This window comes from Lutra lutra, chromosome 2, assembly GCF_902655055.1.
Source record: "Lutra lutra chromosome 2, mLutLut1.2, whole genome shotgun sequence".
NCBI classification, from domain to species: Eukaryota; Metazoa; Chordata; class Mammalia; order Carnivora; family Mustelidae; genus Lutra; species Lutra lutra.
In genome coordinates, this window is record NC_062279.1 from 79,988,342 (window position 1) to 80,012,372 (window position 24,031).

Consider the following 24,031-nt stretch of genomic DNA (forward strand, 5'->3'; position numbering starts at 1 on the left):
AGGGCCACTTCTCTAAGACCCTCCCCATTCCCTTCAGGGCTTCCCTTGCACTTCTTCAGCCCTTGGTACCTATCCATTTTCTCAGTTCCTCTGGTTGGTTTTGTTGTTGTTGTTGTTGTTGTTGTTGTTGTTTTCCTTTTATTCTATTTCTACCTCCTTCAAGAGACTGTAATTACAGCCTCCCTAAGGGGGAGAAGCTGTATTTCATTTATTCCAATAAATATTCCCTATAATATGCATGGAAAGTAGTAATTATTTATTTAATAGTGCTTTGAAAAATGGAAAGTCAACAGAACAACAGCCAATCATGGCAAACATTAATAAAATAATATGTGCAGTAAACCAGTTTATATGTCCTTAATATAATATATTTACCTGCTATATGTTTATCACATTCTTAAGAAAATTGTTGTAATTTTTTCAAGGAATATGTTACATATCTTGAAAGAAATATCAGTATTATTTATAGAACAAAATAAGCCCAAAGAGATGTGGGCAGCTTATTTTCCTATTTCTGAAAAGGTTATAAACTAAAACATGACATTTATGCTATCATTAAATCTCACTTGATGTGGTTATGGGAACATGTATTTTGTTCTGTTGGAAAGACCACACTGTTTCTTATTTCACAATGATAAAAATGTCAAAATAGCCATAATATTAAATAATATCTCTGAACCACAAGTGAGAGATATATAGCTATAGATGGAACTTAGCAGCAAAGGATGGTAAATTTTTACTTTATGGCAGGTAATAGTTGAAATGCTCTACATTTCTAAATTACAAAAAATAAGTTAATGCAATATTAAGGTAATACTGACCTAGCTGTTACTAATATTTTTGTGAAACTTTAAGAAATTATTTAGTTATTGCAGTATACACTGTACAAAGAGAAAGAAAACACCTACTAGTATAAAACTTCATTTGCTTCATGTCTTTCATATCTCACAGTCTCACACATTAACCTGTAAAAACAAAATAAAACAGAGACATGAGTTCAACATATGTCATGAGAAAACATTCTATTAGGTTAAAAAGATGAAAGAGCCATGTAGCCTAGAAAGTTAAGATTACTTTATATGGATTGCCACAATCATTTATTAGCCTCAAGATAAATATTTTTGGTACCCATATTAACAAAATATAATAAAATAAAATCTGGTATAGAGATGCTAGAAAAAAACCATTTTGTTAGATGTCAATTCTGCCATGTTTATTTTATAAGGAACAAAACAGTATGTGTTTTACACTTTGTAAATGACATGCGGACAAATTAATGTTCTCCGAAGTAAGCAGAAAATGAGAAAAGAACCTAAAAATTAGGAGGGAGAACCTATTAATTTAAAAAATGGTAACGTCATTCATGTTAATGTTACTTACCAGTATGTAATTTCAGAAAAAAGTAGGCTTTTATTAACTCAGTATATTTATGACTAATGACTAAATGGAGGTTTTACAACTTAAAGATTTGTTATTTTGGCTGATTCATCCCTGAGGAAAAAATTATGGAAATTATGGAAAACATGCATAAATGTTTAAATATGCAAAATTACCTCAAGAACAGCATCTTCAAGAAGCATCCTATTATATTAAGCCCAAGTAAAATTTCCATAAAACACAGAAATGTGAAAGAGAAAATAACTATTCCTTCTTTTGAAGGAACTAGCAAATAAAAAAATTGGCTATAGAAGTAATTATTTCAACAGCACCTCCATTTTGGTCACAGGGTTAGCGGTCTTCCAATTTGTGAAACTGATCAACCCACATCCATTCTTCCTGTTTGCTAAATCCAATTAACATCACACTCTTGGTTTTTCACTTGAAAATGACAACTCTCTTAGATATTCTTTTTCCTTGTTCTTCCTATTACCACCCTATTTCAGAGGTCCTCTCAATCTCTTATGTGAAACATTCCAACTGAATGTCACTAACTCCAAGAGGCAGCATCAAACCTTGAATACACATCATTAACACAGAGACTGAATCACACCAATTCATAAGAAAAGGTAAGAGTTGTTGGGTGAGCCTGGTGTTGGGTATTAAGGAGAGTACATATTGCATGGAGCACTGGGTATGATGAATAAACAATGAATCTTGGAAATTTGAAAAAATAAAATAAAGTTTAAATTTTAAAAAAAGGAAAAGATAAGAGTCATAATTAATGGTCTAAAAATACTTGATCTTAAATTACATAGCATCTCTGCCTTGTTTCCCATTAGAATGAACGAAGGATCCTGCCCCAACCTCTTCACTGAATCTCATTCCTTCTACAGGAGACCCTGCATTCCTTCAGGTTTACCTCCCCCACATCACCATCTATTTCTACCTCTCTCCTAAGTCACTTCCTTTACTAAATAAACACATCTTAGCATCAACTGTTGTGGGGGGCAGGGGGACACCTCTTTAGACCACACATCTTCATCCAACTATTATTCACATTTTGCTTTTCCTGTGACAGGTATTCCATTGACTGCATATATATTATTCTCTCTCCATTTCCTCACCCTCTTAGCACTTCTCCATCGTTTGCTCCCTGAAACTCCAAAGAAAGGCTCTAAACATTATTAGCATCCTCTATGTTATCTAAATCCTTTCTGCCCTTATCTTAATTCCACTTCTCAGCAGTATTTGCTGACTCCCTTTTTCCTTACATCATCATCTTCTCAATGCTTCCTGTCTTGAGTCTTCTGGTTTTCCTCTTAACTTCTTAGTCATTTTTTCTGTCTCCTTTGGATTCTCCCCCATTCCATTCCTCTACCTATCTTCTAAATGTTATCAGTTCCTGTCAACCTCTTCTCCTCTGCACCATGTAATCTCATCCAGTTTGTGATTTTAAATTTAACCTATAAAGGGATGACTTTCCAAACAGTGCCCCACACCTAGTCTCTCACCATGATATAAACTCATCTAAAGGCCTACTCAACGTAGCCATTGGCTGTGTAAGAGTGGTTTTATGTTCAAAATGTCCAAAACAGATCTTAAATTTCCTTCCCAAGAATTTGCTTTCCTACAATCAGTAGTACCCAATTGTTTAGGCCAAAAATCTCGAGAGTCATTACCCTTGACTCCTCCCTTTTCTTCATAGCCCATCTCTCTGCCAGCACCTGTTTCCAAAATATCCTCTCAAATTGACCAAGTCTACAAATGTAGACAATAGCTTCTACGTTTGTACACCTATTGTCCATTCTCCACATGACTTCTAGAGAAATCTTTCTAAATGTTAAGTCAGATCATCTTGTACTTCTGCTCTTGATTTCCACTATCTATAGAAGAAATCCAAACTCCTTATCCTTGGTGCCTTCATGCACAAAGCCTATTCCCATGGCAGAGTATCTGGGGCATCACTACACTATGGAGAATTCTGCATAGCTGCCCTGACTCAAATGTTACCTCCTTTGACTACAAAATAAGAGCAGCCCAGCACCCGTTCTTACGTGTATGTTAAGTGCTAGAAGGCTTATTTGTACAAACACACCCTAAATGCTCCTGCTGATCATGATCCTGGGACTACAGAGATCCTGTCCTCCCTCTATATTCCCACCAAGCAGAATGTATGGAAGAAAATGTTCAGCATTCAAGGTCAGGGCACTGGGGGATGACTGACCAGAAGCATCTCCTTTGTAATAAAGAGTGTCTGGATGGCAGGCCTTGAGTTCCTTGGAACACTGGCCATGCAGGAAGGAGATGGGCTCAGAGAGTTGCTAGGCTGGTTGCTATAGAATACAAGCATGCTGCATGTAGATCTCTGCAACAGATGCTTTGCGTCTAGGCTGACACTTCAGGACTCCCTATAATAAGTTCCCCCAATAAACCTATCTCATTGGCTGTCTCCAGGTCATTTCTTTGGCCTCACAGGACAATCATCCACCGTTGGCTTAGAGTCTGTTGGGAGTACGCACTACACAAGTGGTGAGCCAGCCAGGAAGCCGGGGGGGGGGGGGGGGGGGGACACATGAGCACCAACATGTGGGAAATGGAACAGGGAAATTTGCAAGGGAAATCCGAGGTTGGCCATCCACATATATGTGGAACACTATAGCCACTATCCTTGATTGGATAAGCCCACCACATGAGTACAGGAATACCCCTGAAAATACCGAAGGGTCTAAAACGAAATTTTGACCAAGATAAATGTGACTAAGAAAAGGATCAATGTTCAGCTGCCATAGTTGGGTGACCCCAACTATCTGTGTGACAGCCTTGAAGAAAGTAAGGAGAAACTGCCTTTAGAGAGGATTTCTAGATTAACAAAAATGACACTGCAGAGACCTTGATAATTGGCTTGAGGAAACAAGATGTTAAAATTAATAACTCTGGCATACAGAATGACCTAACTGAAGGGTGGTAAACTGCCCTGGCAAAGGAGTTCCTATGGCTATTGAGGGAGCCAACTAAGAGTTCTACTGAGGAAGAGACTAATGGGACTGAGTTCATAAAAATTCCCATTCTCTTGGCTCAGCCTCTTGTTACTAGCCAAAATGAAAGCAGAGCATCCATGCCCATAGCGTGGAACCCTGGAACCTGCCCGTGCCTAACCACCAGCACAGACCACAGTGAAAGACTATATACCTGCCAAATTGGTAGAATTGGAAGATAAATTCAGACGGAAATGAAGGGAATCCATGGTGCTATGGTTGCTCAGTATATGGAACACGGGCACGGAAGGCAGTTTGCTTTTGGTTGGGAATGTCCAAGATGGCATTCGTTACAACACACCCTGCTTTAAGGTGGCATCCCCAAGGCATCCTCAGTGAAGGCTACATTACCCTTTACTCTCCTAGGTAGTATGGCACTGTAAATTAGCTTGGCCTAACGGGGGCAGGTGTGCTGACCTCCCTTTATGAAGGGAGACTATGGAAGAGCTCCAGCACATCCTACAAGAGCTGTTTATGATGAACATCACAGAGGTCTCGATAAGAACTGTTTGCCATAGATATTAAAGATATGGTGGCACAGTCTGCCCCCAATCATTGGTAGGGGGCACTCATGTCCATCTTGACCCACTAATGGAGTAGCCTGTATCATGGGCTGAGCGGGCTGCCACAGATCTGAGGGAAACAGAAAAGGTCAGAAAAAGAGGTATCAGAAAGGCAGGAATGAAGGAAAGGGACTCACAGCAGAAGGAAACAAAGAAAAGGGCTATGCATGTTACCTGTTGCCAGATGTAGTCAGAGGTAGGTCAACACAGACCACCACCACCCGCCCCACCCCACCCCCCGGCCTCCCGCCTTGAGAAAGCAGACAAACAATCCAAAGCAGTCCTTGTTGGGCTCTGGCAGAAATTAAAAACCTGAACACCAATTTACAAAGGGTACCCTCAGAGGGAGGATGATGGGAGCTTTCTCTATGAACGAGGGAAGAGGCAAAGGACATGGACTGCTGATTCAAGCTGCTGTCACCTGGGTGTCTGGGGACTGGAGCCACATGTCAGTCACATGTAGAACTTACCATATATTGTTCTAATAGAAACAGAGTGTTTTGGCTCTGGTTGAAACTGGTGCCAAAATTACTCTCCTTTATGGAAATAACTACTTTCAAAGGTCCATCTCTGCCATCGATGATGATGGGGGTGGTATTGTCTAAATGAAGCAGACTACAGCAAGTGCGGACAGGACAGCTCTCCCCAAAGCCCCATTCAGTGAATATAACCCCAATATATTCTAGGAATGGATGTCCTCTCAGGACTAACATTACAGACTACTGCAGGGGAATTCAAATTGAGGGTGCACTTGGTCAAACAAATAATAAGAAGAGATGCAAAATGGACAGCTATACTACTACTTGTCCCACAAAGGATGATGGCAATTAAACCATATCATCTCCCAGGAGGCCATGAAGAAATCACAGGCATGATTAAGGAATTAGCCAATGTGAGCATTATATGATCAACTCATAGTCTATATAACAGTCTCATCGGGCATGTGAAGAAACCAAATGGAATGTGGAGAATGACTGTGGATTACAGAGAACTAAATAAGGCAGTACCCCCTCTTCATGCAATTGTGCCCAACATCATGTCACTTGTTGACTTGAATTGGGGAAGTTCTAGGTACATATTATTATGTGTTAGACCTGGCTAGCACCTTTCTCAGTATTCCCATAGCCCCAGAAAGCCAAGAGCAATCCGCTTTGACCTGGTAAGAACAGACATTCCTCATCCTACCACGGGGGTATTTATAGAGCCCCACGACTTGCCACAGCTTGGCGGCCAGTGACCTAAGTCACTAGGCAATTCCAGAGGCAGTCGGTGTGTCTGTTTCATGACACTGATGATCTAATGTTAACTTCTCAGTCTTTTTCTACTTTGCAGTCCGCTGCACCAGACTTGCCTTCTCACCTAACAAGTCAAGGATGAGCAGTCAACAAAAATAAAATACAAGGCCCTGGCTCACTGGATAAGACAAAAGATGTTTCTGCAGCAGGTGTTGATAAAATACAGGTACACCCGTGCCCCACCATCCCCAAGCAGTTACAAACTTTCATAGATCTCTTAGGGTATCAGCTTCAGTTTACCCCTTGCCTGGCTCACCTGCTTCTGCCCCTTCATAGACTGGTTTAAAAAGGAGCTGAATGGGACTAGTCCTCAAAGACAAGGCAAGCATTTAAACAAGCCAAAATGGCTATTAAATACATCGAAGCCTTAAGGATTCTCGTACAGGGACAGCCATATGTATTGGATGCAGCCAGTTACCCAGAAGGGTCTGGATAGAGCTTGTGGCAACAGCAAGGGCACAAACCTGTGCTATCAGGTTTCTGTTCACATTTATAAAAAGGAGCTGAGACCCAATACAGCATTTTAGATAATAGCTGTGTGCTATTTACCATGCCTCACAGTAAGTAGGAAACATAACTAAAGGGATCCCAGTAACGGTTCACATCCAATATCTTATAGCAGGATTGCTGAAGAGTACATTCCAAAAGGCCAAATCAGGCAGCACCCAGCCCCAAACTAGCTGAATGGCATGCCTACCTTCAACAATGTAGTACCTTGACACACAGTCCCCTTTGTGTGGAGCTGTACTCCATTCTTGGCCCCGTAACTTATGTCATAGCCATTAACTGACACAGCAGAACCACCATGGCTGCCAGAATTTTGTGCTGGATGGGGACAGACCCATCCCTAAGCATGCCTGGTACACTGATGGCTCAGCAAGGGTCAAACCCTACACCTGGATGGCCATTGCCATCCAACCCTCAACTGAAAGAATCTTCAAAGACTCTAGCACTAGACATAGTAGTCAGTGGGCCAAACTGTGAGCAGCATGGGTGGTGCTGCTCCACGAGCCGACCCCCCTGTTATATACACAGAGAACTGACCATGTGGCTTCTCCAATGGAAGGCACAGGACTAGAAGGTAGTGGAGCACCCACTCTGGAACAACATGTGGAAGGACATTCTCCAGCAATTATGAGGTATGAACATCACTACTGGCCATGTAGATGCACACACAGTATGCACCCCACCTGATAACTAACAAGCTGATTAACTGGCCCATGGCTACTTCCTAGAAGAGATGCCAACAGAAGATGTTACCACCTGGCTTACACAAGAAGACAGGACATCAAGGACAAGAGACCTTGTGGGCCATTGCTAAGAACTGGAGCTAACTGTGGTGTTACAAGACACTGTAACCATCTGCTAACAATGCTCAACCTGTGCTCAGAAACAACCATGACCTCTGCCAAGAGACACTAGACAAATAGCAAGGAGTGGCACCCCATTCAGAGACGGGAGACTGACTACATTGGTCCGCTACCCTTTCTCTGATGGCTGCTGTTATACTTTGATGTGCACTGACACTCAATTAGGACTCCTACAAGCCTACTCCAGTAAGCATGCTAACCAAAAGGCTAACATCTGCAGTCTAGAACAGCTATGTGCTGCCTATGGGGTACCACTGATATCGACAGCGACCAAGGCTCCCAGTTTACACAACACGAAGTGCAAGAGTGGGCCAACACTCAACATATCCATTGGCATTTCCATCTACCATACAATCCCACTGCACCTGGACTGACAGAACGTGTGAACTGGCTGTTGAAACAACAACTGCAACAAGAAACGCATTCACTGGCACTCTGGACAAGCTACCTGTCAACAGCTATATGGGCATTAAATTAACATGTACATTCTAATCAGTCCAGTGCCCACACTCTACTCACTCAAGGACCTGATGTCAGTCTTAGAATGCAAGTAAACAGCATGCAGGAAAGATGTTCTCTGCTGCAAGTAGAGGCACGAGATAACCTTCTATTGTCCCTGCCATAAGATCCACCTACAGGGGAACATATAATTAAATGGCCCTGGAAGTGACAAAGAAGTCCACAGTGGTTTGGGTTTTTGGCCCAGTGAGGAATAGGAATAGAACAGGACCTATACCCATCACCCCATTTCTTCATCCCACTCCACCAAAGACAATGAAGGTACACAAGCCCAGGCTTCTCATAAGAAAATAATACTACTGGGGCACGTGGGTGGCTCAGTTGGTTAAGCACCCAACTCTTGATTTGGGCTCAGGTCATGATCTCAGGGTTCTGAGACTTGAGCACCATGCTGGGCTCTATGCTGGGTGCAGAGCCTGCTTAGCGGTCTTCCCCCCGCCCCATCTCTCCCTCTTAAAAAAAAAAAAAAAGACACTATCATAATCACCTTATGGAACATTATTATACCCCTACCATCCTTTTCAGATCTGTCCCACTGTGTAACAGAGGGAAGGCCAACAATTGGGTACTATAAACCTGGAGCCAAACCACAATCATGGGTGGTGTCATCCCAGAACAACACCGCCTCCTGCTTTCTATTAAGCAATCATGACTTGCCTCTTCTGGTGGCTACTGAACAGCTTAACTTTTTGCCTTTAGACTCTGCATGGGGGACCTATTTGCCAGTTGGGTCCTGACCATAGCTTCTATACAGAATAAAACCAACTGTTGGGTATATAGTGAACTCCCCTCCCTCTCAGTGACTGCAGGCTTCCTCTGGCAAAATGTTTCTAGAATTTCTTTCTTTTTTTTTTTTTTGTAAGATTTATTTATTTATTTGACAGACAGAGATCACACAAGTAGTCAGAGAGAGAGAGAGAGGAAGAAGCAGGCTCCCTGCTAAGCAGAGAGCCCATTGTGGGGCTTGATCCCAGGACCCGGAGATCATGACATGAGCCGAAGGCAGTGGCTTTAACCCACTGAGCCACCCAGGTGCCCCTGTTTCTAGAATTTCTTAGCCATTTGTATTCTCCTATTATTTGGATACTGTGGCTTGTACTGTTGTTGTAGTATTTAGTTGCAATGTACCTCGGCATACTTGGCCCCACAGACATTGTGAAAGAAGAGAAAATTTAAAAATGTACAGGCCATGGGCACTTGGGTGGCTCAGTCATTTGAGCATCTGACTCTTCTTTTCATCTCAGATCATGATCTCAGGGTCATGAAACCTGCTTAAGATTCTGTCTCTCCCTCTCCCTCTGTCATTCCCTGCCACCACCTCTCGACGACAACAAAAACAACAAAAAGTATGGACCAACCAGGGTAGGACAGGTGGAGTATATGGTACATGGTAGAAAGCTAGTTTGTACAAGCACACTCCAAATGTTCCTGTGAATCACTATCTTGAGAATACAGAGATCTCACCCTCCCTTTATATTCCAATCAAGCAGAGTATGTACAAGAACATGTTGCTCAGCATTCAAGGTTGGGGCTCTAGGGGTAGCCAACCCAGAGGGACTGGATGGTGGGCCCTGAGCTCCTTGGAATGCTGGCCATGGAAGGAGGGGAAGGGCTATAGACAGCTGCTAGACTAAGTTGCTACACTATATAAACTTATTGCCTGTGGGTCCCAGAAGTAGGTGTTTTGTCCAGTCTGCTTTTCTTGAATTCCCTGTACGTAAGTTCCCTCCATGAACTTGTGTCTCAATCACTGCTTCTGGGTCTTTTCCTCAGCCTCAGCAGATTATCACCTACCCTTGGTTGAGTCTCCTGAGCTATGGCTTTGCACCATGCTGAAAACACTAACATCTGAATGAAACAACACACCCCCATTTTCTTAGATCTTGTCTGCCCCGCAAGAACACAAGCTCCATGATGGCGGAGACTTGGGCTACTTCAGTGTATCTCCACGGCTTATGTCAGGGTCCAGCACATGGTAGCCACACAATCAATGACTGTTGGCTGAATAAATCAACCTAACCAGTACCCTCAGAGAATCACAAAGAAATCTCCTAGAAGACAAATAAATGGAGAAAGTACTAAAACTGGTGGTCATCTTTGAACATCACTGGGAGATGATTTACAAAAAGCACACTGATATTCCCTGAATTCTTCAAGAGCATACTAAGCATAATTTAGTGGTTTCTTAATGATCTAAAACTGCTCATATAACAATAATCACACTTATCTGTAATGCTAAAGAATATATATTTCAGCAGGCTCTTTTTTCCAACACTGAATAGGTCCAGACTGTTATTTGGCTTTCTCAGATTTTTGGCCTCCTCTCCTAACTATAGCATCCTCTGTCCTTTTGGCAAATATGCTGCTTTTAATCCATGTGGATTCGGAGTAAATGTTAGAAAAACAAAATGTTGAAAAAATATAGTTTTTAACTGAAGACCTGAAAACCTATACACTACACAGAATATGTGATCTTACAGCAACATGGTCATTACTGCACACCAATTAACACTCAGAAGCACTTTACTGCTTACACATGGGTGGGCCACAATAATGCAAAGCTGTAGTTTTCGAATAAATGAAAGTCTCTGCTGTCCCTCAGAGAAGACTAATGTTCTATTACCCAACACTGAATAAACAAACTTTCAAATCTTGATTAAGTGCTGCTGTTTCTTTTCTAAAACTGGAAACCTCCATTATGTGGAAGTCTTAACTGTTCTCTGTTAATCCCAGGGATAACATTTTTATGTATAAAATTCAAACAAAATATATTATCTAAATAAGATATATTTTTCCTAGAAATGGTAGCTACTATAAAGTAGTTTATCCAAGTCATTGTATTTATCTGTACCTCTATTTTTTGTTATTAATCATGTTGGTATCTTGATCTTATTCTAAAAAAGGACTGAAGTTAGTTTCAGCAGATATTTTCCATAAATATCAGAAACAAATGATTTTTAACATAAACAGAATAATATAAACATCTTAAAGTTCCCTCCCTGTCAGCTCATGCCAACAAACAAAACATAGTCTTAGTCTCCATAGTATAGTCTCCAAAACAGACTTTCTAAAGTATAAATAGATTCAACTATACCACTGAATTAATCGGTTATTTCTACCCAAAAAATTTCCCTTTGAAACAGTGGAAAATTGGTGGTTCTAAAGTTGGGTTGATGGATTAATGGACTTCATCACACTACTTACTTTTGTAATTTTGAAAATTTCCAAAAGAAGTATTAAAATTATCCTTGTTCTATTGCACAAAATCCGTTACCTAAATAATTTTAAAACCACATATACTATAGACATACATTATACAATCAATATGTGTAAACATTATTTAAATATTATCCATGTGTGCTTTTATACACACATGGGAAGGTGCCATTTATATTTGCTTATTACATAATTCCACTTGCACTTGCAGATTAACTACATTCAATCAAATAGTACTAAAATTTCTTCTTAGGATAGTTGTCACCAAAAACACAAGATGAAAGACCCTTTAAAGATCATTCCTACTTTAATTTGAGCCATCTTCTAAATTCCCAATGGTTTTGCCCTTTACAATAAAACTTGAATATTTAAACACTTAACCTGCAATCTACTTTAATTTAAATGATTTTCATTAAAAATTAAATTTTAGAAGTACTCAATCCTCTTGACACTTTTTTCAATTAACAACTAAATATGAAATTGACATGCCTGCAAATTAATTAGTGTTTAAAGAGTAAAGGGAAAATATACAGAAAAAGTATTCTTTTAATAATTAAAAACTGCTAGTATCAAAACTAGCTACAGTTGGAGGAAACAAACCAAACCCTTCTCTATGTCCTTGCTGGTGTTTATATATAATTCATCTTCCCAAGGTCCTTTATAGTCTGTTGCAGTTAAGACAAAATCATTGGATTATATGTTTTTGTTCTTTTCGTATAGCCCAGATAACCATAATTAAGCTTACTCTATCACTGTAGAATAGAATCAATAAGATTTTATACGTGCTTCCCAAAAAAGGCAGTTAACTTAATGCCATAAAAATATTCCATACAAAGACCTAAAACATACTAAAATAATGAACCTAATTTGTTCTCTGAATGGTTAAAAACATTCTGGTTTCCTATGTATCTAAATGCTAAAATGTAGATCTCTGTTTGCAAGGACAGAAAATAACAGTCCTTTTGGGTTATTCACCAAGTAGTGTTTATTCCTTTAGATGAGGAGGGAGGGGAGTGGGATACAGAGGAAGAGAGGATATCATTATGGCAGAAATGTCAAAAAATTATTATAAGGAAAACTTATAATACCAACTACAGAGGCTAGATGAGGCAGTTTTTTAAGTTATCTCTAAACCTACTTAACCATAATAAAGGATCACCATCCCATTATTAGTCATTGTAAAATGACTTACCTAAGTTGGTGCTCTCTCAAGTTTGATAAGGCTTCCATACCATGTAAATAGGAATATACTATTTCCAAATCCTGTTTGAAAAGAAAAATAGAAATTATTAGACTTTTTAAGAAAAATCAAGAGAAAAGCTAAATCACACAAATGTCATCCATTCAACCACCTTGGGGATATAGAGTAGGGTATTAAAATATAAAATAAATTGGCTTAAACTTATGAAAATAAGTATTTTAAGAAACTTGGAAAATTATCATTTTTTTTAAAAGACATTATTTATTTTGAGCTAGAGAGTGTGTGTTCGAGCATGTGTAGGGTGGGGGGAGAATCTGAAGTGGGCTCCTGTGAGCAGCCTGGAGCCCCACGCAGGGCTCACTCCCACCATTGTGAGACCATGACCTGAACCAAAACCAAGAGTCTGACGCTTAACTGATTGACCCACCCAGGTGCCCATATCCTGTTTGTTTTGTTTTAAAATAAGAGTTCTATTGAGATATAATTCACATACTATAATTTATTATTTTTATTTTTTTGCCGGAGGCCACAGCAGCACTGAATCATGGCACAGAATCCAGCGAAGGCCAAGTGCATGATCCTCCCTGCCCTCTGGGCTCTGACACCCACTGCACCCTCCTCACCTCAGAGGAACAGCCATAGGAAGAGGGCATGGGTGGGCAATCCATGGAAAAAAAAAAAAAAAAGCCAGCTGAAATGTTAATAAGGATTGCACTGAGTCAGCAGATTACCTCAGGTAATACTGCCGTCTTGACAACAGTCTTCCAACCCATGGCATGGGGGTGTTCTGCCATTTACTTAGGTCTTCCTTAATTTCTTTCAACAATGTTTTACATTTTTCAGTATACAAGTCTTATATTACTTTGGTTCAACTTAATCTTCTCTTTTTTTAAGATGTTATTTATTTGTCAGAGAGAGAGGAGAACAAGTAGGGGGAATGGCAGGCAGAGGGACAAGCAGGATCCCTGCTAAGAAAGAAGCCCAATGCAGGACTCGATCCCAGGACCCTGGGGTGATCATGACCTGAGCCGAAGCCAAATGCTTAACCGATGAGCAATCCAGGTGTCCCTTAATCCTCTTTAATTAAGAAAAAAAATCTGTAGCCTTAGGAATACCTTTCTAAACAATTCAAACTATATGTGCAATTAAATTTCATATATTAAGGGCACAGTTAAGGGATAGTGGTAACAACTAGGTAAGAAATTCAAAACCTTCTTAAGAGGATGCTAAGGAGGTTTTCAGCCTACAATATTTTAATGTAGTCCTTAAAACAATATTGTGATGTGATAAGGGGAAATAAAAACCTTATTTGTAGCTCTAAATTGTCCCAATTTAAAATTTATCAATTACTAGAAATCTAAAGTGCCGCCCTCTGGTGATCAACTTTCAAATAAGCTGATGGTCTTCAACTTTATTCATCTACAATCCTTGTTATTTCCCACAAGTCTTTTAAAAGTTATTTGAAGACTGAAACCTAAAACTAGACCCTATAAATTCAATACAAACAAGAAAAACCAAACTTTCCCACCATCTAGTTAACAAAGTCTGCATTCCTAAAGCTAATAAACTCCTTCTTTAGAAGTAATCAGACTCCAATCATAATGTTCTATTTGCATGTAGTGAAAATCAATAAAAAGTGTCCTAATTATTGAGGGTTTTTTTAATAGCTATAATAAGAGCTTTTCTGGACAATCCTAAAGTTCACATTCTATTTTAGATATTATAAATTTATGTGTGCTATTTGCCGTATTTAAATAGTATGGAAAGACTGCCCCTCCACCCCAGTTTCTGAAGAGCTTATATTCTGAATCTAATACTAAAGTCTTACATATTTCACTGAATTACCTATCAACCTTGGGTTATAACCTGCCCAAGACCTACAACACTCTTATTTAAGCAAACAAGACAACACTATTCACATTCATTTAACACTCACCAACCAAATAAATTTACAATGACAAAAAAAAAAAAGGTATATTGGGAAAGCAGTAAAAGAAATAAAATTTTTTTAAAGCTGTAGAAGGGAGAAGTCTAAAAGAAACATGATAGAAGCAAGAATTTGGAAGCTTAGAAAAGGAACAAAGGGGGGAAAACACCCTTACAAGCCTTAAAAGAATCAGCTGTCTTGTTCAAACAAACCCAGCAAAATCAAAGTAAAACAGCATAGCCCTTAATGAAATGGCACTTTATTAATATGATGTTTTTTTAACACTGTAGAGTTTCATTGTGCAGGGGATACTTCCTGAATCTGTTACGTCACATGTGTCAGTATGGATGCAAAACTTTGAGTATGAATGTACAGCCTATATGATTATATAAAGTGTATTTAAGGACAATAACTACATTATTTATCTTAAGACAATATATATCATTATAACCCGAAAATTAAATAAGATTGTTGATTAGTTAAAAAAAACATAGAGAACAATGATGTATTCTCACCTCTAAGTCACTGACATCAGTAAATGGGTCAGAAAGCTTTTACAGGAGCCTGCATTATGAAACTCTTGAGTGTGAAGGAAAGGGACTGCATTACCTCACCACTGCATGACCAAATCTGTATGTATGTCACTGCATAAATAAGACATCTGCAGCTCACATAATCATGATGTGAATTTTCAGGGGAATAAGTTTAAACATGTCACTTACGCAGTACACAGTCAGAGAGTCCTAGGCAACCATTTCATATACTTCAGGTATCTAAAGAGACTAAACTTCCTGAATTGAATTCAACGCTTGAAATGAATTCAATGATTATGTCCAGTTTCTTCTATTACTCTTAGAATAAGTCATCTCAAAGAAACTTATTTTAAGTGGCTTATGTCACAAGAAGCTCATAAACGCAAGGAGCAGACATTATTCTAAATGAAGCTGTTAAATGGAAGGCAATATTATCTAGCTTGAATTAGATGACTTTACAGATACATTCTATCTAAACTTGAGATCTCTTAGTTGTAACTGACGCAGGAATGGTAAGAAGTGATGTCTAGATGGCAAAAGAAGTAAGTCTAATGTTTCACTGTGCAATATGAATACAACAACCACAGTATTTGGGTAGGTAGGAAAAGCGGAAAAGCTTTGGAAAAGGCATCAGGAAATCTCTCCTCCTAACTCTGAGGAAAGAAAGAACATGGGAGGTGAGCAGAAGAAATGTAAACTACAGGAATAAAGATTCTGGCTAAATTTTCCTTCAATAAAGAGCACAGTGGCCAAATATTAGGTTTAGTGATGATTAGGGATTTCAAGTAAGGTAAATAACACTGAAAGGCAAAAAGGAAGACAAGCTTTCTTATTTTCCTTTCCTAGGAGCAAAGTGGACCAAGTAATATTTTGAAATAGGCAAGATGGCCTTTTGGATCTTCCTAGGCATTTTTTCCTACCCTCTCCCCAAGATGTCCAGCGATCTTGCATTACCCCAAACCTCATTCTGAGGTATCAATGCCCTGATCTAAAAATTAAAATTAAATCGGGGGGGGGGGGGTGCGGCGGGGGGGGGACTTGAGTCTTCCCAGTGAGCTGTCTGCATCCATTTGCATTTGCATGGTCTAAACAGATCTGTAAATGTATGCGATTTCAGGAGAAATGAAAAATATCAGCAGGGTAAGGAAAGAGGTATGGAGGGCATGAGAGGCCAGGCGAAGGAACCGAGCTCTATCCACTGGAAGGGGTAGAAGGAACCACTTCTACCCCTTCCTTGCCCTTAGAGGTCACCCCTAACTGCTCTGCTCTTCACTTTTCACCTCTAAATTTTAACCCTCGTTTCCCCTTAAGAGTTGGTCTTTATTAAAATAATCTACAAATTGGCATGGAATTGCCTTTACTCAGCAAAGATAAAAAATGCAGAAGGGTGAGGTGCTAAGGAGATGAGCTCTCAGACCAACCTGAAATCTGCAAACCTCAGTGAGAAGCAGACCTGCTTGCTGTGTCACAGAGCAAGGGCTTTCTCTTAAGATAAACAAGGAAATGTAGGACCCTCAGGGAGTTATATTATTGGATTATAAATGTCTTTCCTATGCAAACAAGAGATATTCACAGACTGAAGTTACATTTCAACAAACTTGACTGCAGAAAAACAAATGCTGGAGCATTAAATCATTTGAAGTATCCCAACCAACATTTCAGTCAAGAAACTAGGATATGCAAACTGAGAATCCCCCAGCTGCTCCTCCCAAGACAAATACAATTCACATGACCACAGCTATTTTAAAGGATCCTTAAAAATGGAAGTTATTTTTCCCCAAATTTTTCTAGTCTTGAAGACAAACAGGAACATGATGCTCTAACCAGGAAGCAGCATTTTTGGGGACAATAAGCTTTTCCTTCTGCCCTAGGAAGGACATCCTTTTTACAAAAATAGATGCTATTTGAAAGCAGATTGGGTGACCGTAAAAACACTGCAGCCCAGCAGACAAGAATACTGACAGGGCAACTGGAATGCAACTTTCCGTGAAAAGAAAAACAAACAAACCTTTGCCCCAAACATAAACCACATATCAAAACCCAAAAGCATTCTCTAGTTGTCCACAACCTCACCAACCCTTTTGCTCGAGTCTATAAACACAACACAGCTCTAACAGGAAAGTCAGAAGGAAAGTTTTCTGCATCTTGGGCTCTTTCTCTAATTTCCCCTTAGAGGCTCATTCAGAATATAATCGGACTCATAGCACATTTATAGTGCATTTAAAACCAGCTTTCAATTTCGCTTGTTCACCTGAATCGGCGATTTGCCAACAACTTAAAATATATTTTAATACAATCTTTGGAGATCTGAGAAAAGAGTATTCCTCTACCCTTTCCCACAATTAGTGTTGTGCACTCCTTCCTCCTTTCCTCTAGAGACTCTTTGTAAACAATAGGAGAGGCAGTATTTTGCATTGCACTATGAGAAGAAAAAAAAAAAAGATATGCATCTTGTGAAGCTATGTATTTGTGAAGCTATGTATTTTTTTTAAGATTTTACTCTTAAGTAATCGCTACACTCAGTGTGGGGCTCAAACTCACAACCCAAAGATCAAGAGTCACAAGTTCCACAGACCGAGCCAGTCAGATGTTCTATGAAGCTATGTATTTACACTAGAAGTAGTAAGGTGGTCAAAGGGTATAGCCCGCCAGTTATAAGATAAATTAAAAAAAAAAAAAAAAAAAGTAAAGTTGATTCTTTAAAAAGACTTTTTATCTCAATCATCAAAGAAGCTAAGGCCAAGATTATGCTACAATTAGCAGGCCTATGGAGGCCCCAGGGTTAAGCACCTACAGATTTAAACATAAGAAAGAAGTAACCTGCTTAAGTGGCATCAGTACGGATACCAATTTATTCTCCCTTGCAAAGACAAAAAGGTAATTTTCCTTGTAGGCCAAAGATCATTAACAAGGAATTACAGAGCTATGTCTTAAACATTATTAATAAGGACATTAAAAGCTAGAATATTCAAGGCTCAAACCCAAGTGCATAGCCAAATGGGGGAGAGGGCAAAAAGCCGAGAAGCCTGCAAGTTTCTCTGTGTCTACTGACACAGTGGTAAGGCTGAAAAGTTTTATTTGTAAGATTCTCCACTTTTGTACACTAAACCATATAAAACAATTATCCTAAAAAGGATATGGAAAGAACATAGGTTTGGGTGTCAAATGGCACAGAGTTCACATCCTCATCCCCATCACTGCCAAGATGTGTGACTTCAGGTGCCTATAGAGACTATATCTGCAAAATAAAGTAAATACTAGCTACTCAGCTAGGCTGTATAGCTAACTTATTTTATTTCAAAACAACACTTGGCACTCATAGACCCCTAGAAACTAGTAGCTGATTTTATTACCTATGAGATCAGAATACAAACACATAGTAATGCTACAAATATAAAATTAAATATGGTCTTGAAATCATATACATCAGAATTTTTACAAATTAATGTACCCTTTTCATATGTATCTCTTAAAAAATAGAAATAAAGTCAAATGAATTATTTATAAAACTTTTAAAGGGTCCCTTAAATTGTGTGCTTTATAAATCCCAATTTTTTTGTATCAGGTTTGGTAGGCAGAAGATGCCTATTACCTCCAGAGGACCTACCTGTGCACTGTTTCAAGCCCGTCCCATTCAAACCTCCTGCTTCCAAAACCCCCAGGAGGGCTTCCGAATAAAGCCCAAACACCAACAATCTCTTGCACCCTTTCCACTGAGCCACCCACGCACCCCTCTTGCACCCTTTCCATACAAATGACCGACAATCCTTGGGTCCAGTCTCACAAAGTCCCTCTCACCCTAGTGAAAAGCATGTTTCCCAGACCCCATTTTGCAGTGTGGGCTTCCTCTCTGAGCCAATAAAGATCCTACTTCCTGTGCCAGTCATATGTGACCTTGCACATGTGTTCTGTGCATCCTCTTTTTCAAGAGTTTGCATTTTAAAATCTCCTCAACCAGACAATAAGCACCTTGAACAAAGTCACTCTGTTCTCTTTTACACCTTTTTCTAATCTGTGTTATCAACAGACTGTGGATGCACTAGATGCAAAGAAAAGAAAGGGCAACCTTCCTGCAGGGGTGGTGGTATACAGCACCTTAAAGTGAATACTCCTGAGAATCACAACGGAAAAAAGGAAAAGGGAGAAAACAGGTTTCCAATCTTGGTGTTCAGAGCTGTGGGAAACTCCTATAGTCCGAGACAATTCTGTAAAGGGCCACAAGGGGGCAGTCAGGCCCAACAGTCCTTTTCCATGACTGGCAATCTCCTTCATTAGTCTCAAGTACATTTCCATTACATATATACTTAAGAGTTTTGAGTGGTTAAAGCATTCCTTAAGATCATCTGAGAAAACAACAGGTCCTTTCCCTTGTGCCTCTAATGAAAAGGGGTGGTGGGGGGAGAGACAAGTCCATCAGCACACCCATTAAAATCTCTTAATTCCAATCATCCCAGCAGGGACCAATCTTATTTTAAAGCAGCTTCCCTATCCCACATGTCCTAGCAAAGCAACAGAGCATTTAAAACAAACAAACAAAACAAAACAAAAAAATCAAATTATAACACTGCTGAAGTGTTTTGTGCAATCCAAGTCCTTATATCCCAGAGTTAAACCATCACACAGTTCATGGAAAAAATCCACGGTGGAGTGTATGATTTTCTGTAAAATTCTTAAGTTCTTAAACAGCAATTTCAACCTTAAATCCTGTGAAGACTGCTTCTGAGCTTACTAATTTATACCTGAAAGGAAATAATCTCCCAGAGTTGTAATTTCATTCAAATTCACATATCAAAACGCAGGAAAATGATATTACTGGTCATCTTGGACACAGCTTGGATATATTTCTCCAGCTTCAGGCTTTTCAGCATTGTATCTTTACAAGACACATGCATAAGGAATTCTGGAAGTAAAAAGTACAGATTCAAGCTATTCTGTTTGACTAAAATTTCCTCAGGTGCTTTCCACAGAAAAAGGCATCCCTTATATCTTTAAAATAGAGAGTTTTTGAACAGCTGCTGAATTTGAGACAAAAGTACTTACAAAGGCATTCTCTCCTGAATTAACCATGACAATTACAAGACAGACATCTAGGTTCAACAAAACACACCCTTGTCCCAAGATTCCTCTACTTCAAGTTGGTGTCAGGGAGACTTAAAAGCAATTACATTTTAGGGGAGATGAGCTGAAGAAGATAGAAAAGTACTTCATAAATTCTAAGAGAGAGATGAAGTCTATCCTCATTCTCAAAGAGTTTACCTCTCACTGAAGAAAATGCAAGAGTTAAAAGCTACAGCAACAGCAGACATCACAAGGCAATTTTCATGATTACTAAATGAGCGGCATTACATTGAACAACTTAGGGTGCATACTGCGCCCTATGTTCATGGTCATATCCTAAGGGAGAAAATCCATTGAAGCAATTAAGTTTCACTTGTGAAGATTAAAGTTTCTCATTAGAAAAATCAACAATTTAGTTGTAACTAAAAAACTCATCTTTTGCACAAATGAGAAAAATATCAAGTGTCTAAATCAGTCCACGATTCCTGTTTTCAAGAGTCAGTATCAGTATTTCCCCTTCAGAACAATGCATTACCACCAAGTTTACAGCTTCCCAGAATTCACATCTCCTAGGCAGCAAAAACAAAACATATCTTCATTTTAAAGTCACTATCTTACTCTAATTTCTCAGAGTAAAAAATTATGTAGTGAAATTTTAATTTCACATGTACAGAATAACACACTAGAAAATTATTTCCAGTAAATTTAATGCTAACCTGGTTTTTGCTATCCATGATTAAGCTAGCAGGCAGTGAATGACTACATTTCAGAAAAGTTAACATTTAAACATCTGATTAAGAGTAACAACCAGAAGCTCAATCAGCTGGACACAGGCGTACACATGCACAAACACACACATGTAAACACAGAAACATGCACATACCACTCTAATAAAATATACCTGGACTATCATTCAATTAAAAAAAAAAATCAACCAAACATACTCTCTCCTCCCCAACACTCCTCTAAACAACACAGTTAAAACCTACAGCTTGGTGTTCAATTCATTTCCCACAGACAGTCTGGATCGGGTAAAGACTGTAGAAACCTTGTCAAGTTGGGGTGGGAGAAGGTAGCTGACGTACACCAATCCACTGAACACAATTTTTGCAACAAGGGGCCCTAGAGTCTACAAAAATCACCCTCAGGATGCAAGTTTCAAGTACCAACCTAATTCCAGAGGCTCAACTAATGGTACTTATTTTGAATCACTAACTGTACAAATGTCAATATTCCTACAACAGTAGAGTTTAGACAGTCCTAACATAATAAAAGCAAAGCAGAACAGGTCACTGAGGACACAAGTTCTTTATTGCCTCTTAGCAGAAAGGAAGAGCTTCTGAATGGAAGCAGGTTTAAATATAGAAAACTTCACTGCTGCCATTTTTCTAGGACAAAAGACAAAAATAATATGACATCTGTTTTTCCCATCTTCAATGTTTTACTGAGGAGTCAACCACCAATATTATACTTTTTCTCAAGCTTTTCTATTTCTCGAGAGAACAGGAAAAGCAAATGAGAACAGTCTACATATGTAATTAAAGACTTCCAACCACATTAGTCAGAATTTAACTAAATGCTAAAAAATATTTTAGGTACTCTCAAAATTCAGATCTGTCCATAAAAGGTAAAGTGGCAGGAAGGGGTAAGTTTGACCATCTAACCAGCTAAACACTTGATGGTGGGGTGAGGGCAACAGTTACAGAAAAGCAAGTGTATTATTCAATTACAGGCAAGAATTAAAGAAACATATACACAGAATATATGTTATCTTACACACATATGTATAAAATTCGAATCAAGGGTTCAACTAGAAGGGACAGCAGGTCATACTTTCTGAAGCATCCTACCTTTCAATCATGTTTTGAACTCTCCGTTGAAACTAAAATCTCACCTCTTTTTCCTTATCCTACTGTAACTGTTTCACCTCACCCAAGTGTACAGGATACGCCATGCACGCATGACAGCTTCAATCTGTGCATGTGTACATTTGGTTTACACGTGGGACTCCAAGACTTCCATAAAGAAACAAACTTGGCCTTCTGAACAGCAATACTCTGACATCAACACACACACACACACACACACACACACACACACACACCCTCTGAAGCTGCTGGACTATCGTTACCAAGATTCTCCAGAAATGAGAAGGATGCAAACAGCATTTCCATGGCAACAGTGACCATCCTGTGAAGTCAAGGATTGCAGAGAAGCCATCACAACCAGACAGGGAGGTAAGAATGAAAGGCGGGAAGATGGCTCCCAGCTCCACTTTTCCTACGATACATGTTCACCATTTAAACGGTGTGCCACTTCAGAGCCGGCGTTACAAAGGGTAAATGGGTTTCTGCATCAGCCCTGGCATCCTAGAACAAGAGGATCCAAACAGGAAGAGGGAAAAAGGAAGCTGTACAACTTCCCCTTCCTCGTAAAAGACAAATTTCAAAGAACAGTGAGATGGCTCCAAATGTAGGTCCACAAGAACATTTTTGCAAGTGAGTGGCAAAACAAAAAAACAAGGACAATATGGTGAGATTCTCGATTAGCTAAGTATACACAATTTAAAGAGCTCTCCTTTATGTTATGATCATAATCATATTTTTTTGCTTTCTTTGAAAATAAATTGATACTAGATGATAAGAGTTCATTGTTTTGTCTAATACCATTAATAGAAGAAACTTTTTTTAATTGCCCACATTATGTTGGTAATTTAATTTTTGAATGATAGGGAGTTCAATGCTCTTAATTCAATGAAATCCAAAAACCTGGGACACCCACTTAGGCAATCAGACTACTGAAGTGGTGGGGGGTAAATACAAAATTTTCACAAATTATTAACCTCTTACTTCTAGCTCTTATTCTCAGAACTTTCCAAAGAAAAGCACTGCAGGTATTTTGACCTGCCCCCAAAAAGGGATTTCAATAAATTTTAATTAAAGAAATTTCTAACACTGGAAACATCTGGTGGAATTCTGGGCCTTAGAACAGAATGAAAAATTGGCAGAAAACACAGCAAGATATTTTGAGCAGGGTAGGTATTCAGAGGGAGTCCTGCCAGGCAATTCTCCTATGTACTCTCTGTCCACCAGGCCACTGGGCTAAGAGTAGGAGTCATTTGAACCACACTGCCTGAGTTCAAAACCTGATTCTGCCACGTAGTAGCTCAGCATCCTTGAGCAAGTCAAGTCACCCAACCTCTCAGTAGCTGTTTATTCACCTGTAAAATGGGGCTTATAGCAGTGATGCTTCATAAAGTGTTTAGAAGTGCCTTGGCATATAGTAGGCACTTTTTTTGAGCACCAGCTACTACTACTATTAGTCAATGTTGAATGCCAAATATGGAAATCTAAGGCACAGGGCTGCTGCAGTGGAGGAGGTACCAATAATTCCCCAAAATTTGTCAGGCTCCAGAGACCTCCTAGCAACATACTCACAATAACACTTCAGTGTTTTGCAGTTGTCCTCTTAGATAATTTCTGGATTTAAAGGAAAATACAATGCTGCAAAACTCTTAACAGGAGACAGCTAAAGAGGTAAAGAATGGCTAGATTTGAAAAGTAATAAAGAATCTTGAATACATTTTGTGTTCTTTGTGATACAAGTGAGACTTCTACCTAGCCCAAATTTCAACACAGGGTAGGGAGGACCCAGAACCTGTTTAGACATCATCCCTTCCCTTCATTCACAGTTCGCAGGCAATCCTCAGTCAATACTGAGTATATGCTCTGAGCAAACACTGTGCTAGATGTCATCTTGGAGGACAGAGATTGGAACAGAACAACTCTGGTCCTCAAAGAAACTTAGTCTTTAACATAGATAAAACATCCTCACAACTGGCTACAATGCAAGACAGAGATTCAGTTGTAAGCCATGGATGGCAGAAGACACATTTTCTACTTCCAAATTCAACAAATGCTTTCTGTTACTCTAC

At 39.2% G+C, this 24,031-nt stretch overlaps 1 protein-coding gene across 11 annotated transcripts in view; it reads right to left on the reverse strand.

The window, feature by feature from the left end:
• RAPGEF2 (Rap guanine nucleotide exchange factor 2) overlaps positions 1-24,031 on the reverse strand; it is a 241,963-nt gene that overhangs the window by 159,317 nt on the left and 58,615 nt on the right. For all 11 annotated transcript variants that reach the window (XM_047717786.1, XM_047717781.1, XM_047717776.1 and 8 more), the window contains exons 2-3: positions 12,571-12,641; positions 909-965 (exon numbers count right to left, since the gene is read on the reverse strand). In XM_047717786.1, the coding sequence (XP_047573742.1) occupies positions 909-965; positions 12,571-12,641 (128 nt within the window). The remainder of the gene's footprint in view (positions 1-908; positions 966-12,570; positions 12,642-24,031) is intronic.